At 47.5% G+C, this 18339-nt stretch overlaps 1 protein-coding gene across 1 annotated transcript in view; it reads right to left on the bottom strand.

The window, feature by feature from the left end:
- Nucleotides 1-889: 889 nt before the first annotated feature.
- LPIN2 (lipin 2) overlaps nt 890-18339 on the bottom strand; it is a 56344-nt gene continuing 38894 nt past the window's right edge. Inside the window, exons 7-20 of the mRNA XM_082640599.1 lie at nt 16199-16354; nt 15956-16055; nt 12907-13094; nt 11075-11168; nt 8804-8873; nt 8000-8089; nt 7191-7273; nt 6010-6154; nt 4937-5085; nt 3997-4083; nt 2869-3021; nt 2451-2565; nt 1737-1840; nt 890-1435 (exon numbers count right to left, since the gene is read on the bottom strand). Coding sequence (XP_082496725.1) covers nt 1291-1435; nt 1737-1840; nt 2451-2565; nt 2869-3021; nt 3997-4083; nt 4937-5085; nt 6010-6154; nt 7191-7273; nt 8000-8089; nt 8804-8873; nt 11075-11168; nt 12907-13094; nt 15956-16055; nt 16199-16354 — 1679 coding nt within the window. The 3' untranslated portion in view covers nt 890-1290. The remainder of the gene's footprint in view (nt 1436-1736; nt 1841-2450; nt 2566-2868; nt 3022-3996; nt 4084-4936; nt 5086-6009; nt 6155-7190; nt 7274-7999; nt 8090-8803; nt 8874-11074; nt 11169-12906; nt 13095-15955; nt 16056-16198; nt 16355-18339) is intronic.

Here is an 18339-nt window from a genome sequence, read left to right as displayed (position 1 = left end):
AGTCAGGGACTCTCAACTCTCCAATCTGGAAAATAACCGCCCCCATTTCCCCAGCTCTAGATCAGCTATTATTTCGGTGGAGCAAACTACAAGGAAGGGCGCCCCTGCCAGACCAGCACAGGGAAAGCACAGGTGGGAAAGGAAACCGTGGGGGCTGGGGGCCATGCCTGCACTGCTCTGCATTGCTCCCATCAGGCGCCCGCCCTCCGCTCTGGAACCTGCCCACTGCTCTCTCACCCAACGCACGGCTGTGTGTGGGCCCTGCTGGCCCCAGGAGAGCTCCTGTCTAACAGTTCTCTCGATTTTAACACCAAGGGGACTGTCCACACCCAGCCTCACCTCTGCAGGCTCGTGCTCACAGCTCTGCAGAGGCTTGTGGACAGAACCCCCCTTCCCTGGGACGGCCTGCTCGGGTCCGACAACAGCTCATCACAACCAGGCTGGGACACTGGGCTGCAGGCAGGGGGACGGAGAAAGGACCCTTCCCAGGACCCGTCACAAGTGCCCATCTGCATTTCCAAGGCCTCCCTGAGAACAGAGCTGTTCCTTGCTGTTTAACCAACTCCTGCTGCTAGGACGGCTCTTACGGGCATCACCTACGTTCTGCAAGACCTGCTCCTTCCTGCCAGTCCGAGACACGACACCTCAGTTCGGGTCCCCACCGTGGAATAGCCACAGGTGAGAAGGCAATGATAGAAGGACCTTATGTTCCCCCGAAGCCCACGTTTGTCACCCTGGGGGCCCAAGCAAGCGTCCCGTTTCCGTGGAGCAGGGAGGGAGGAGCCACAGAAGAAATGTGCACAGGCAGTTTGGACCAACATCACCAACTGGACCCTGATCCCCTGAAGAAAGCCCTCCTTTTGAGAGAGAAACACTCTCAACTGCCCAGTGGAAATTAGAACACTTTACTTTGTGCAACGTTTTGGTCCACTCTTAGCTTTTTTCTTCTTTTTAAATCAAGCAATTAAAGGAGCACCCAGCATACAACACAGGGCGTGTGGGAGGACAGGCCAGTGATAGGAGCCCAGCCCTCCGGCCTCAGGCCTGAGCTCCCCTCGGGGCTCCGGCCGCGGCACCAAACAGCAGCCCCTCAGGGCCCGGGAGGGGGAAGGGGGAAGGCGGTTCCAGCCCCAGCAGCTTTCCCGACCCTGCTGGTGCCCAACTGTCAGCACATCTTGTCCCACACCTGTGACCGGGAGGGGACCCCATGTCCTCTGTCCAGCAGAAGGGCTGGTCACCTTCCCTTGCTGCGAGGCGAGTGACGGAGGGCCTCCCGCTGGAGGTGCGGCCTCAGGCCAGGTCGTCCAGGTCCACCTCAGGGATCGGGTCTCGCCAGTAGCAGAAGGAGCTGAACTCCGGGCACGGAAAGGCGGAATTCTGTTCCTTGTTGAGAAGCGGGAACACGTGTTCCACGAGCTCGCTCAGTCTGTGATACCTGGCAGAAGGAAGTGGGGAGAAAGCACAGCAACTGTTATTCATCAGTTGATCTGAGAGCACAGACTCTAGGTTGTGCAGCCAGTTACTCAGATTCCACAGATGGGAAGGATCCCAGACAGGCCTCCTTCTCAGGGCACCGCTGCCCTCTTCAAAGTCTAGGCCCCTCAGCAACCCCCCCAACAGCTACGGCAGAGGAGAAGACACCCCGGCAGAGGGGAAAGCCTCCAAAGGCAGGTGCAGTTCTGATTCTTGGCCCCTGGCTGCAAGGGCTCCAGGCTGAGAAGTGGGAACGCACTTACGATGACTTGTTTCCTTTGGTCCTTTCTTGTATCAGCTCACCCTTGGGGTTCACGGTGAAGATCCTGCAGTCTGGAACTCCAACTTGTGTGTAAGCGTAGACATCCTGCAGCAGAAAACATGGGGCAGGGTGATTACAGAGAGAAGAAATGAGGACATGGTCCTGCGGTTCCTGTGAACCAGAAAATCGCCTCGACAGGAGACTGTGTACGGCAATCACGTGGAGCTGGCGTGGTGTAGCTTTGCCACTGGAGCCAAGCTTTAGACAGACACAAAGAGCGTAGCCACCGCAGAGGGCGCTCGGGAAGCCAGAAAACTTGGGCGCCTCGGAGACACCAGGGGGCCCGGAGCAGGAGAAGGGAAATGGTAATCAAGGGGGGCCCTCGAGACCTGGTTCTGGGGCGAATCCAAGACTCGGCTTAGAATCACTCAGAACACGAGTCGGAACTGCTTGAGGAAATGGAATTGAAGCCACAGAGACAGAGGGCGTGCCCTTTGTCACACACCTACATTCTGGGGCACATCTCCACCGACAGGCCCTTCCCAACCGCTGGAGAAAATTTACAACAGATAAAGTGAAAGCCTACTCAGCAGAACAGACATTCATTGTGCCTCTACAACTGGTCTGAGAATTAACACAGGGCTATACCCTAAAAGTACACTCCTCTGAGTTTCACACACCACATCCGAATATGTAGCCCAGAAGACACACTTACATTTGGACGGTTTCCAAAGGCCGCATAGAAGGGCTGCTTAGACGGGGCAAAGAGATTCTTGATATCATTTAGACACTCAATTTTGAACTTCTCTGGTTTCTTTTCTATTACTTCCCTAGGAGAAGAAAATACAAATATAATCACCAAATCCAAAATGGTAGTTTTCCTTGGTATGTGGTCCTAAAAAGATTTTATAGTGCTCACAACCACCCAATTTTTTTAATTCTTCATAACCAGTATCTTTCTCCTTCTTTGCCAACCTGACTTCTCAACTGTGTCCAACACAGACCAGGTGAGCTATGTGTGAGTTAGAACAATACGGAACCAAGATGCAGAAGCTCTGCAACAGATACAGTCTCGTCAGGCCCCCGTGTGCGCGCAGGTGCACGCACACGCACGCATACGCACACAGAGGCACCTGTGGAAGGCGGAGAACAGGCTGCTGGGGGACAGCATCAGGGGGCCGCGGGGCAGGATTGTGCCCTTGTCGTTGACCCAGTGCAAGTAGCCGCGGGTCATGTCGGCCATGCCGATGGCGCGGGCGGAGCAGTATAGGAACTTGTAGCCATTCCTGAAAGAGAACGCGTCCTGTTTAGCCCGTGTGCTTTGGCTAAAGGGGGGAAAATGCGTTTTTCTTTTTAAAGGTCCAAATAAAGTTCCTCTCATTTACTATGAAAATCAAATTCTTAAATTTAATAGAAAAATTGTTAGGATTATAAAGATCTCACCATTCCATCAAAAACACCATGGGGGGAAAATGGAGGTACATGCAACTAGGGATTACGCTAAATTTACAAGTAATGATATAGCTTCAGCATCTGGTCCATGGAAGCCAAATTACAAAACAGACAAAAATTTGAGGTTATCTTTAAACAATCTGCTATAGATGAAAGATACAAAGGATTTTACTTATATAGGCGATTTCCAGAATGCAAATCATTCTATAAAACAAGGAGCAAAACTTTACCTGGGTAACTGACATACTCATAATTTTCATATTGTGACATTTTCAACTTGTGCTCAAGACACTGTAATTCTGCAGATCAACTTAACTCATAGGTATTGGGATCCCACAAAGGCCACGGCACTATTTTCTCACAAAAAGCACAAAAAAAGTACTCTGACAGAGAGGACCCCATGGTAAACTGATTACCCCATGCATGCGTGTATTACCTACTTAAAGAAATACAATTAAAAATACTCAAAAAACCAAAACTGAAAATTGGCTCTCTTGTTAAATTACAGCTAAAACCCCCAAGTACAGCTATGATTATAGACACAGGCAGTGCCTACAGCCCACAGCCCTGTGAAAACAAGATGACGAGGTTAACATGCATAACAACGCATACCATGCCAGGCACAGAGCTCCTGTCCCACAGACGGCGGCTCACACTTTCCCCTGCGTGAGGCTCTAGGAAGGGGTGGGAAAGGAGAGCGGGAATAGCTGGATCATGAACAAGATTTCTGTGGACTGGCTGATGAACACTCTTTTTCTATAGTTCAAGCAAAATTCTAGCTCACCAGACACGTGGGTCGGGATACCTACTCATTGATGGCATGGTAGAGCTTTGCGATACCCTGATGAGTCCAGTCTTTACCCAGCTGTGGAAGGATCTGTCCTAAAGCATCAGACCTAAGAGGGCAGAAACAGAAAAAGGTATCAGGAATCAAGCATGTAAAGCCAAGTGTTCACCTATTTAGTTAAATACGAGCTGCCAGCAGCTGCCGGATGGGGGAGGGGTGGAGGGACAATCCCCAAAGGCGGTTTCCTTGGCCTGTGCACAGGAGACACGGACCCCGCCAGGAGCTTCCAGAAGGGCAATTAGACATGAGGGAACGGACCACCACACATCCTGTTTTTCTCCTCCCTAATCTCAACAGCTTCTTCTTCCCCCCATACCAGAATTTGGAGACCAAGTAACTAAACCCTCCCCGAAGTTATCATTAGTATTTTTTTTTTTGGCTGCGCTGCACGGCTTGCGGGATCTCAGTTCCCCAACCAGGGACTGAACCTGGGCCACCGCACTCATAACCACTGGGCCTCCAGGGAATTCCCCAAGTGTTATTTTTGACGTTACGTCTGTATGGTCCCACCTATTTCCTCCCTCCATAAGACGACTCTGTGGGGACCGCACTCAGGACGTCTCAGTGTGTATAGTTTAAAAACTCTCGGGGCCTCCCTGGTGGCGCAGTGGTTGAGAGTCCGCCTGCCGATGCAGGGGATACGGGTTCGTGCCCCGGTCTGGGAGGATCCCATATGCCGCGGAGCGGCTGGGCCCGTGAGCCATGGCCGCTGAGCCTGCGCGTCCGGAGCCTGTGCTCCGCAACGGGAGAGGCCACAACAGTGAGAGGCCCGCGTACCGAAAAAAAAAAAAAAAAAAAAAAAAACTCTCCTGATGGTGGCTGGTTGCCCAGGTGAGGGACCCACCCCCCCACCACACACTGAGCTGGGCGCCCTTCCCTGTCACCCCAAGGCTCCTGCTTACTTGGTTATCGTCCCGTCGATGTCAGAAATGATGACCTTGTCGTTCCAGTCCCACAGGTAAATGGTCCCCGCACAGCGGCAGGTGCCTTGATACTGGGTTGTAATGCTAAACACGACGTCATTTGGGCCGTCTTGGAGCTTCAGTTTTGCCTTTTATAAAAAGTATAAGAATAAACAAAATCAGAGATTTGAAAATTAATAGAACATCACTTTGATGGAATTACATGCAACAGTTAAGTCACACTTTCCAGGAATATGTGGTCAGAGAAATTGCTTATGACACAACGTTACGTGAAAAAGGATCCCAGCCTCTTAAATATGTAAGAGTGTGTGTGTGTGTGTGTGTGTGTGAACACAGAAAGAATGGACAGAAATACACAAGACATAGTAACTGTTAAAAAAAAAAAAAAAACAAAGAAAATCAGTGGAAAACAGTTTTGGAACAGAATCTGAACATTCCCCAAACCAGCAGCAGCGTTTTGGGACCCCAGCTCAGGGAGGACGGCCCAGGGCTGCGCCCGTGGCTCACACGAGCCACTGCCTGAACCATGTGTTAGGTGCCAGGCACTTTTCTGATCACAACCCACCCCGCCCCCCCGCCAACCTTTTCTCCTCTGTACCCGGGACTGCCCTGGAGCACAGGAGGACAATTTCATATTGAAAATGGGTGGAAGTCAGGGAGTGGGAAATAAACAGGAAGGGGGAAACTGCATCTAAGTAAGAAAATGTCATTTCCCTATGGTGTGGCTCCTAAAAGACAGTGTGTGGCCTAGTGCCAGGCCAGACGTGTAAGATTCATCCTGGAAACAGGCTGAGAACACAGATGCCCTGGTTCACTCCCAGACACGGAGGTGGGAGGCCCGGGGGTGGAGGAGGAAGAAGCGTGCTGCAGGTCCTCAGGTGGTCCCGGTGTGAGGGACGCTGCTCTCCCGGACGCAGGTGAGCATTTCCACCACCACACGCTGGGCCGCGTGTGTAAGGCTTGGGGCCAGGTGGACAGGAGAGGAGACCCGTCGAGTTAAACAGTTACTGAGCTCACGTGACCTGGATCCACCCAGACCACATGCAACTCACGATCTGGTCTGAGGACAGACGAAGAGACTTCTTATAGGAGGTGGTGCTGCTGTGGCTCGGCGGCTCCGCAGGGATGGGGTCCACTTGGATGGCTTCTTCCAGCTCCTGGGACCCCTCGTCACTCGATGAGTCTTCCTCAGCCGGCCTGTTCAACACAACCCCGTTACTGAAGAGGCAGCGGAGCGTTTTACAGACGACAGCTTTTCATTCAGGATCAAGAAGAGAAGGAGGTCCCAAACCCATTCCAGGAGGAGCCGTCCCCCAGAGCCAGGGCCCACACCTGCGTATTCCTCCTCCCTCTACAACTGGCCGGCGGTTACTCTCCCACTGTGACTGGCCATTTTCTGCTCCAACCAGTGAATGCTACTAGGCCCGCTGATTCTTGTTGAAAAGGATACGTATGTTTCTAAAGATACAAATCTTTAGAATCTTTCTTAGTGATTTAAGAAACTAACAAGATTTTATACAGTCCTCTCAAAAGAAGAAGGTAAAGAGCAAGAAGATAGATAAACCCAAGTGTTTAGAGAATGGGAAGAGAAAAGAACCTGATGGAGCAAGAAACGGTGTGAGAAACAAGAATGGGGTATGTCGTGGCGCCTCCCCTCGGGGCAGCCAATCCACATGTCCAAGGCGGCTCCACTCCTTCCAAGAAAGAAAGGGACCCACGCCCAACTCAGATCCTGTTACGTCTCCCCTGCTGTGCCTGACAGCCAGGGAGCAGGGCACCAGGGACAGCACATCTCACAAGTCCACAAGATCTGCTTCCCAAAGGCCTGCATTTCAGGGCATCCGAGTCCACGGCTCCAGGACAGGAGCAAGGTATTCAGGAAGCAGTGAGGAGTATATTTACTGTAAGCTGATGATACAGTGTGTACACACACACACACACAGCCATGCTACACGGCATGGCTTGCGGGATCTTGGTTCCCTGACCAGGGACTGAACCCGGGGCCCCAGCAGTGACAGTGCTGAGTCCTAACACTGGACCGCCAGGGAAGCCCTGAAGCTGATGATATTTTTAAAAGAAAAGCGGAAGTTATCATCTGCAGAAGGAAGCCACTGACTGTCACGCACGTCCAAAGGACAAAGACATTTCTGACTAAGAATTAAACAAAACGGCCAACATCAGCTTGAATGCAATGGCCAAGGCGGGGGAGCCTGGAGAGACCGGGGGCCCCCACCTGCCACTGGCCGGCTCCTTCGCACTCGACGGCCGGTCGATGGGCGGCGGCACCTCCGATTTCCCTTCCTTGGCCTCTGGCAGCTGGAACGGCAAGATAACAGTGACAGTGTGCAGCTCTCCCCTACGGACAGCAGAGGTCCATCAGCAGCGCTCCAGGAACGAGCAAAACCGCTTTCTGAATGCGCAACTTAAAAACGCTTAAGAAACAAACTTCCTCTAGCTTGAGCCAAAAGGACAGAAACCTGAGAGAGGAGTCATATGCTGTTTGTGCAAAGAGCTGTCGCCACAAAGTCAGGGGCAGGAATTGTTGAGAGAGCACCAGCTCAGTCACACAGTATAATACGACTAGGTCCACGGCAGGGATGCTGGACCTGCAGAACAGAGGGGACTGATGCCCCTCTCTCCAGTGGGGGAAGGTGGCAAGCTCTGGCTTCCACCCGGTGACACAGCACGGTGGAAACGGCATCAGCTCTTGGGGCAGACTTCAGGTCACAGCCCAGCTCCAGCCCTCACCAGTTACGTGCCCTCGGTCAAGCTACATCACCTCCTTGTGCTCCAGCTTCCTCACCTGTAAAACAGGAATCCAAACACCTACACTGCTGGGCTGTAGTAAAGGTGAGAGGTAATGCATGTGAAGCACCTAGCATGAGACCTGCACACGTAACTGTTCAAACACAGTGACTACTATTATTAAAAGAGCATTATGTGGCCCAACTTGACTTGTGCTTGGCAAAAAGGTTTTTTTTGAATAAACCAAAGATTCACTTCTTTTCAGCCCATGGAAAGGATTACCTCCAGCTCAGTTACCTGTTTGGTTATGCTCTCTCTCTTACGCCAAAACCACCAGCGACCAGATTTCTTTGGCATCTTATCTTTGACCCAGGACTCAACTGTGGCCTGAAAACAATGAACACAGGTGAGTCAAGCCATCTGTCAGTCACAAGGCACTCGACTCCTTTCAACCATTAACGTGTAGGATGGTGAGCAACGCTTTCCACACCTCCCAGACTCCTCTGAAAGATGGACAGTGTCCTCTTTTGTGGCAGTCCTGTGGTATGAGATTGGGTGGTCTGGCTACGTAGGAGCAGCCCTCTTAGGGGCTGGCAGGCAGCCTGCTCTCATTTCTCTACCCTTGGGAAATGTGGTTCTCATGAGTTATGAGGACCAGCTAGGCTGATGATGTCATCTTGGTGGACAGATTCAAAGCAAAGCTTCGTGTTCTACATAACAGACTTTTTAACCACAAGCTGAATGAATCACACCGATGCCACGCTTCTGGTGGCCACATACCCTCTTCTTGCTGCTTCTTTCCATATTAATGGGAGGAAATGTTTTCATTTCTTCTATATTTAACTAACAATTAGTAAAACCTCTCAACCTTCATATACCATCAGAAACCGGTATAAATATCTAGTAAAAATGGCAAAGATATGGCAGCCCAGCTAATTTCCTACACTTTGGGGTATGAGATAATTTGAGTGACAATATTAATTTTAGAATATTAAATAAAACTGAACAGTACCCAGTTTAGAAATATGCACATCCGGATTTTTCGAAGCACTACATGCTGTAGATACCTCCGAGGGGGCAACAAACAGTGGAGGATCTCACCTTAGGTAAGCTCTTCTGGAAGACCTGCAAGCTGAGGATCATGGGAGCCGCCAACGCCCAGTTGTAGTAACTGTGAGAGTAAAACCGTGCAAGACCGTCACACAAGAGAGGAGAGGGTGGGAGGGAGAAATACCACATAAAATGCCTTATTCTCTTCAATGAAAAGATGATCAGCTCAGTTGCTTGCCACATAAGTAATCTTTGCTTCAAGCCAAACTTCTCTGAGCAGAGAAGCAGCACAATGTACTGGGTAGGCCAAAAGGTTTGCTCGGTTTTTTCCGCAGGATGGCTCTAGTAGCACTCAGTTGTCTTTAACTTCATTTGAAACAATTTTGTTAGATTGTATTGTGACAGGTGTCACATCAGCATGCATTAAAAAAAAGACTTATGGGGCTTCCCTGGTGGTGCAGTGGTTAAGCACCCGCCTGCCAATGCAGGGGACACGGGTTCAATCCCTGGTCCAGGAAGATCCCACATGCTGCGGAGCAACTAAGTCCATGCGCCACAACTACTGAGCCTGCGCTCTAGAGCTCGTGAGCCACAACTACTGAAGCCCGCGCACCTAGAGCCCATGCTTCGCAATGAGAAGCCACCGCAATGAGAAGCCCACACACCACAACAAAGAGTAGCCCCCACTCGCCGCAACTAGAGAAAGCCCGCACGCAGCAACGAAGACCCAATGCAACCAAAAATAAATAAATAAATAAATTTAAAAGAAAGAAAGACATCAAAATTGGTGGGGTTTTTTTGGCAGTACGCAGGCCTCACTGCTGTGGCCTCTCCCGTTGCGGAGCATAGGCTCCAGACGCGCAGGCTCAGTGGCCATGGGTCACGGGCCCAGCCACTCCGTGGCATGTGGGATCTTCCCGGACCGGAGCACGAACCCGTGTCCCCTGCATCGGCAGGTGGACTCAACCACTGCGCCACCAGGGAAGCCCATAAATTGGTGAATTTTTGCGTAGCCATTTTAACACTGAAGATGGAAGAAAAAGGTAATATTGTCAGCATACTATGCTTTATGATTTCAAGAAAGGTAAAAATGCAACTGAAATGCACAAAAAGATTTGTGCAGTGTATGGAGAAGGTGTTGTGACTGATTGAACGTTTCAAAAGTGGTTTGTGAAGTTTCGTGCTGGAGATTTTCACTGGATGATGCTCCACAGTCAGGGTAGACCAGCTGAAGTTGACAGCGATCAAACCAAAACCATAATTGAGAACAATCAACGTTATACCACATGGGAGATAGCTGACATACTCAAAATATGAGTATGAAAATCATCTGCACCAGCCTGGTTATGTGAATCACTTTGATGTTTGGGTTCCACATAAGTTAAGGGAAAAAAACCTTCTTGACCATATTTCTGCATGTGATTCTCTATTGAAATGTAATGAAAACGTTCCGTTTTTAAAGCAAATTGTGATGGGCGATGAAAAGTGGATACTGTACAACAATGTGGAATGGAAGAGAGCGTGGGGCAAGCGAAATGAACCACCACCAACCACACCAAAGGCCAGTCTTCATCCAAAGAAGGTGATGTTGTATATGTGGTGGGGTTGGAAGGGAGTCCTCTATTATGAGCTCCTTCCGGAAAACCAAATGATTAATTCCAAGTACCTCTCCCAATTAGACCAACTGAAAGCGGCACTTGACGAAAAGCGACCAGAATTAGTCAACAGAAAACGTGTAATCTTCCATCAGGGTAACACAAGACCGCATGTTTCTTTGATGACCGGCAAAAACTGTTACAGCTTGGCTGGGAAGTTCTGATTCATCTGCCATATTCACAAGACATTGCACCTTCGGATTTCCATTTATTTAGGTCTTTACAAAATCCTCTTAATGGAAGAAAATTTCAATTCCCTGGAAGACTGCAAAAGGCACCTGGAAGAGTTCTTTGCTCAAAAAAGATAAAAAGTTTTGGGAAGATGGAATTACGAAGTTGCCTGAAAAATGGCAGAAGGTAGTGGAACAAAAGGGTGAATACGTTGTTCAATAAAGTTCTTGGTGAAAATGAAAAATGTGCCTTTAATTTTACTTAAAAAACTGAAGGCACTTTTTGGTCCACCCAATATAAAACAGTAGCATTTCAACACCTCATTTGAAAATAAAGCTGAGGCTTTACCTTCACTTCAAAGTCACTCAACTGCCCATTAGCTCGTTTATATGAAATGTCATATTTTATAGCGAGAAAGACTGTAATGGTTAAAAACAGCACTTGGGGAAAAAAACCTGCAAGAGTATTTAATAATTACAAAAGCAAGAGTACTTACCGGTTATATATCCGTATTACAAGGTTGGGATTGTCTATAAGTCCAGGGTTTTCTGCAAATTCATGGTAAGTAATGATATGCTCCATAAATTTCTCTGCAGTGTAAAACAAAAATTATCCATTTGGTTAGAGATTACATAAATAAATACCGATATGAGATTATCACAATACTACCTACATTGAAGGGACTATAAGATTAAAAAAAGTCCTTTAAAACAAACAAACAAAAAACCCACCAACTAACTTTTCTATATGCATCAAAAGCAAATGTCAGACACTTGAGGTTTTTTTTTCCCCAGGACAAGAAAGAACACTTCTTTTCTACTCCCCCTCTGCTACCACTCCTCCCGCAGATGGGAAAAAACAAAACCAAAAACCAACCAACCAAACAAAGAAAAATGGGAGAAAGGGATAAACCAGGACTCCTAGGAAAATAGATTACAGATGTGGCGAGAGGGAGGAAGATACGAAGGCACAGATGCGCACACACTCCACTCCATAACCAGTGAAAACTGTGAGCTTCATTCTTCTAAGCAGGAGAGGCTGCATACCTGGGGAATACTCGTGGGGGTCTCACAGCATTAAGTGCACAAGTACAAGCTACGTTAGAAAAAACAATCAAAACATTTTACAGTGCTTGGAGGATAAAAACCAAACACACACCAGAATTTGGCGTAGGGTCTCGTCAAGAAATAAATCCCAAGCTTTTGCAGAATAAACGAGAACTGTGCATGAATTTCTGTATGCTGATCGCAACCCTGCACTCTAATGCAGGCCAACAGAGACAATTCTCCCTGGGGATGTTCCTCCTGGCAATCTGTGTATTTATTACTTTTACTTGCCGTTTCTGCCTCCCCCAATGACAAACTCTACCTAAGTGAACAATATTCTTTTTAAGTATAAATTTTATAGTTTACATAAATTGTATATCCCCTCCTCCACCTATATTTTTTAAAGTGAAGGCTTATGAGGATTATAATTAAAATGTGACCTATTTAACTTTGTCCCTAGAAGGAACCACTGGCCATAATAACACGCTCTTAATTTCTAGCAAAAAGTAAAACAAACAAATAGAATTAAGAGGTGGAAAAGAGGCACAGTGATCACCCTGTGATGCTAAGAAGAAGATTCAGGGAAGCACAGACGTGAAGCTCAGAGTGCCTGGCCTGCCACATGCAGAAGATGAAGGATGATGTTAGTTGTAAAAAGAAAATCTTTCCTTAGAGGAAAGTCAATCAAGGGCCACTAGCCAAACTGAGAAAACATTAAGAAGAGTTCAGTTTACAAAAGGAGGGAAAACCAGAAAGGCCAAATAACTTGGGACAGACGTACACACGGCTGCTCAAGCCACAGCAGAGTCGTCTGAACCGGCCCCGCTAAGCAGCTCCCTTGTCTTGTCTTGAGCACCTTTACTCTCCTGCGCCAACTCTCAAGATGAGACAGAAAGTAACCCCTTCTACCTTTAGCCAGAAACATCCATCTACTCAGAAGACAATCAATTTTGGCAGCCTCAGGCCCTCCTCTCCTGTCTCAGGCTCGGGGCAGCCAGGCCCCAGTCCCACAACTATTCTTCCAACAACCTTACAGAAGAGAAGGTGGCCAGAGCTGCGCTGACCCCGGTCGCCCAGCAGGCGGGCCGCCCGAGACCTTGGCCCCAGACATGTGCCCTCTCCCACCCACTTACCTGTACCCCAACACGAGGTACCTAAGTGAAGGGCCAAGAGTCCGACAGCAAAGGCGGACCCTGGTTACCTGCACAAGACCCCGCGAGCTGGATTCCCACAACGGCTCGAGGCTGCTTTCTCAGCAGGGCAGGAGTGGCTGCTGGCCTACCTTTAGAAATCTCTCCGTTCTCACTGAGGCCCCCGCAGAGGGACAGGGTTACGTCGGGCAAGTCCATGGCAGAGTCCGAGAGGCACTCGGTGCCGCTGTCGGCGGCCGCGCTGCCCACAGACTGTGGGGACTGGGAGCCAGAGAGCGTGTCGGACTCGGGCCACTGCCTGGAGCCGGGCTCCGACTCGCTGCGGGAGGAAAGCATGGCCTTAACACAGCTGCCCGCGTTCCCAGCTTCCCAACCACAGGGCTCCCTGGGCGCTGTGAACAGAAGCCGGCTGACCTGCCATCGGACGCGGCTTTCCTTAGGGAGTGTTGAGAAGCCTATCACAGGTGACACTGAAATAACCTAACAGCACTGCTGAGGAATTAACTGAACACAGTGAACACGTCACAAACGTCGCCACCGTCATTCACAATAATGCAAACTGTTCAAAGATGGACGTGTTGACTTAAAGGGGCATAAGAGTTATAAGCATTTATTTACATCTGTATGATGAAAATGACAGAGTAATTAAGAAAAATCTGATGTTTGAACACCTTTTGATCTTAACTTCCTAGAAAGGCTGCAGTGCGATATATATCCTGTAGAAAAGGCTGTAGTCCAAGGTTGTATTACTTTTACAAACAAGGCTTTTCTAAATCATGTTACTTCACAAAATACAACACAGAAATTAACCAAGTGAAAATTCTCAGGAGCCTAGACACACCTCAAGAAAGAAATGTACTGAGAAACTAGAAATAAGCTGTTCTTACACTAGTGAGCGCCAGAACCAAAGTCGAGGGTATTCAATATTTTCACTTTTCTAAATAAGGCACAAAAGCTAGGTCTTAGAAGCTGATCCTAAAGGAAACTTTCTGTAATGGAGCATAAGTTTGAGACAAAAAAACCCAAGGAAATGACGCCGTAAGTCTCTTAGTCATGAATGCTTACTGCTCTATTTCAATGTCACATTGAAATACTGTTCTAGAATTTTCAAATTCTTTTACTTTTTTTTTTTTAAAGAAAGCCAGTATGTGAATGTACGCTATCCAGTGAAGTTATATGATCGTCAGGAACAAATCTGAAATTTGAACAGTAGGTTGCAGCAGCGTACAGATATGTCATAAATAGAAAGCAGTTTCGAACACGATCATGTTTTGTATTTGAGCCTCTGAAGAAAACCTTAGGTTTTGGGATATCAGGTTTTGGGGAATTCTCTCTCCTAAGAGCAATGTACACACATATCACAATACTGAGATCAATCGGATCAACAGAATGTGTTCCTCACTGGAAATGGTGAAAAAGCCAAAGCCACTTAAAGCAGCAAAACCTGCTGTTATGCTGGGGTCCCAGTGCAGGCCGACCCCTGGGGTAAAACACAAACACCCTTGTCTTCAACCTCCTAGGCACATGGCTAGGTCCCCCTGCAGTCACGTGTGGCCACCTGACCAGATGACTGAGCTGTCCATGTGGACAGAAGGCGTGTGCTGCGTTGTCCCCAAGCTGGGCCCCTGAACAAACTGCCCCGTGTGATCCTCTCCTCTCCCCATTGAGGCCCCGGAGGGCGTGGTGGAGTCTCAGGATGGAAGGAGCTTGCGCTCCTGAGCCCGTGTGCAAGGCCTCCCACCAAACACCAGCACTAGAACAGCATCACGTGAGCAAGAAATAAACTGCTGTGGTCAAGCCACCAAGGTCTTGAGTTTTTATCAGTCAGAGCAGCTGGTGTGACCCTCACCGACGCCACCACTTACATACAGAGGACCCACCTGACTCAACAGGCCACCAAACCCATGAGACTGATGTGATTTAGGGTAAAGTTGAGCTCTAATTACAAATACTGGCTATTCAGTCAAGACGGCAATGGTCACGATGATAAAACAAATGCTTACGAGCATTTCAATAATCTCACTGTCTCTAAATGTTTATGAATGTCTCAAGAAACAACCAGCTTCTGAGGTAAGAGGCCTGCTTGGTGAATGGCAACGGTCCCAGACGGTGAAGTTATAACAGCCCAGGGAGGCCACTGCAGTAGTCACGCTTCCCCAATTTTTAAAAGGGAAACTAAGGAATCTGTCTTAGGAATCCCAGTGTAAATAAATGATTAAGGACTGGGAGATTGGAAACAAAGAGATAATTTTAAGACAGCTTACATTTTAACTTTCTTATTGGAAAAAAAAAAGGACCAGTTTTCAGTTCTCTCACCTTAAAAACCCGGCTATTACTTCAAAAGAAGTGGATACTTGGAGACAAATGTAGGGCAGAAAGCTAGGAAGGAGTTTTAAGGACCTTCCAAAAATATCTGTAAAAATTTAAGTATCCTCTTTTCAATCCCATCTTTCTATTTTAAATAAAAACTTAAGACATGCTTTTCAATAATTTACCTAAAAATCTTTAATTATGTGTGACTATGGCTCAGCATATTCAAGCCATACTTCTCACGAGAAAAGTAAATTGTTTTTTATAATCATAGATAATTATCATGGAATTTCCCCAAGAATGGAAGTGACCTTGGGAAAACAGCGCAAGTCTATCCCTGCTGAGATCTCAGTGTTATTCCAAGGTGAGAGTCATGGAGAAGAAGGGGGAGGGGGTGCCAGGGCGTGCTGAGAGCTGAGCTCCAGGGGTGCACAGGCCCTGGAAAGGGGCCCCACCAGACCCAGGACTGCAAGTGGAGACTCACTGAAGAGTGAAGGCCTCCTTTGTAAAGCAGCTCTAAACAAAGATATTTTACCTTTAAAACACATAGTAAAGGAAACAAATGCTAATGAACAGGAGGTGCTAAACTGAAGTCAGGTCCACTGTTAGGCCCTTAGGTAGGCTTCACTAGTGCACCTTACCTTCTTACTGTATTGAAAATTTTTTCATAAATAGGTAAATTATTAGTTTCAAATCACTATAGTCAAAACAACACATGCACAATTTCTGAATTTTCCAAAATCTGAAGCAATCATCCAACTTAGCTAAAGGATACCATCCCCTTGCTCCTTTTTCTCAGACAGAATGCTTTGCTCTAGAAACATCGAGAATATTTCAGAGCTGCCCACGCTTCAATATAAAACCCACTACCTTTTGGGGAAATAGAGAGCTGCAACCTCAGGTTCTAGTGCCTTTAGGTCATCCAGGTAAATATCATCAGGTCCCTGGTGTTGGCTTCTCTTGTGGACACCTGTTTTCATTTAAAGAAAAAAAAAATTGGAGATGAGAACTTGGTTATTCTTCATTTACAACTCTGCAAGAAAACAAAGGTTTGCAAGTAATAAAACAGACCATGATTGGAATTACGTTGTATTTTTAAAGGTGTCAACTAACCTCTTTCCCTGTGTGGGTTCTCATCATCCATGCGAATGGAAGAGGGCGTCAGGGTCGCGCTCCTGACAGCCGCCCAATAAACACGCGCTGAGTCACGCATTCTTTCACCTGCTCTCACGTGAATAATCCTGGGCCCTAAATTGTTTACACTTGAAGGTTAACGTTTATTATATTTACAGCACGAACAAAGGAGACCGAACCCGAACCTGATGTGACCACCAGCATCGAGAAAGAGGCCATCATTCTAACGCCATGAGGGGAGGCTTGCGGGGAACAGGGTGCTTGCTCGGTGCCTGCGGAGGGCAGGACCCCTCACCATGGGCAAACCTGGCAGTCAATGCCTTCGACACAGGATCACGGTTAGCATCTCATAGTGGGACATGATGAGATGCAGTAGGGAGCATCTTTAATTCAAAAAATAAAGAACATTTAACCCAAATCCAATCACACCTCTAGAGCTGTGCTGCCCACTCATCACTGCCACACGTGGCTGCTGTGCACGTGACCTGACCTAATCTGAGTGAGGTCTGTAAAACATGAGAAGTGTGTGCGTGTTTATCTTTAGTTCTATGCTATTTCAACACGTGCGCTTCAGGCGTCTACCATCACAGTCAATATAAAATACTGTCACCACACAGATCCTGCTGCGACCGTTTACAGCTCTACCCACTTCTCTCTTGTTCCCTCCCCCACCCCACTGCTAACCCCCGGCGGCCGCTAATCTGTTCTTCCCTTCTCTATCTTGGTAACTTCAAGCATGTTATATAAATAGCATCATACAACATGTAACTTTTTGACATTGGCTTGCTTGCTTTCTTTACTCATCATAATTTCCTCAGATTCATCCAAGTTCTTGCGTATTATCACTAGTTTGTTCCTTTTTTTCCCTTAGTATTTCATGGTATGAAGTACTTATTACAGGTTGCTTAACCATTCACCATTCAAAGGACATCTGGGTTGTTTCTAGTTTGAGACTATTAAGTATAAATCTGCTATTAAAATTACCGTACAGGTTTTTGTGTGAACGTAATTTTCACTTGTCTGGTATATTTTCCCAAAATTATGATCCAATGCCTCTGCTTCCTCACCAACATTTGATGGCGCTACTATTTTTATTTTGGTCATTCTGGTTTTAATTTGTATATATCCAAAGAACAATGATGTTAAAAAAAAAAAAAGAAAAACACACACCAGCTTTCCAAGGCTTACTATAAAAAATGTAAAATATATCCATAACTTCTACATTAATTACTTGTTAAAACTACAGTAGTTTGAATTTACTGCTTTAGATAGAATACATTAGTAAACTTAGTTTCACTTGTTTATTTTTACTTTTTTTTTTTTAATGTTAGAAGACTTAAGTTCCAGTTTAAGGAAATACGGGAATGTCACCTTGACAAAACAATCAGATACATCCAGACTGTGAGAAAGTAAGTACACAAGACGATAGCCTGGGCTCCTCAAAAGGTCAGTATCATGGGTACAGAGGGGGAAAGAGTGGTAGTGGCGGGTGTGTGCACTCGTGTGCGCACAAGCACACGAGCTGTTCTAAACAAAAAAAGATTAAACACAAAAACCAAACACTGGGCTTCCCTGGTGGCGCAGTGGTTGAGAGTCCGCCTGCCGACGCAGGGGACGCGGGTCCGTGCCCCAGTCCAGGAGGATCCCACATGCCGCGGAGCGGCTGGGCCCGTGAGCCATGGCCGCTGAGCCTGCGCATCCGGGGCCTGTGCTCCGCAATGGGAGAGGCCACAGCAGTGACAGGCCCGCGTACCGGGGGGGGAAAAAAAGCATCTTGATTAGTTGCTAATAAAACTCTTAAAAAAAAAAAAAAGTTGGGGGGAATAAAGAATGAGGCCAAATCCATGGTGGAAACACCACTCAGTGTTCTATCTCCAGTCAGTTCCTGCCTTGAGTGCCAAGAACAGGAGTCATTATTCCCTGGACTAAAACCGGAACACAGGATGCCCCCTTAGCAGTTCTTAGAGTAGCACACGTGATTTGAGAAGATGGGCTGAGCTAGGAAGAAGCAGGTACCGAGTTCCTCACCAGCCGGGTGAGCACATGTGGCCACAAACACCCCTGACAGTCATATTCTTTTATTTTAAAGGAACTGTTTCTGAGTGACCCTGAAGGCCCAT

This window comes from Mesoplodon mirus, assembly GCF_964341445.2.
Source record: "Mesoplodon mirus genome assembly, chromosome: 13".
Taxonomy (NCBI): Eukaryota; Metazoa; Chordata; class Mammalia; order Artiodactyla; family Ziphiidae; genus Mesoplodon; species Mesoplodon mirus.
The sequence above is the reverse complement of the archived record's forward strand: the minus strand, read 5'-3'. Positions and strand labels throughout refer to the sequence as shown.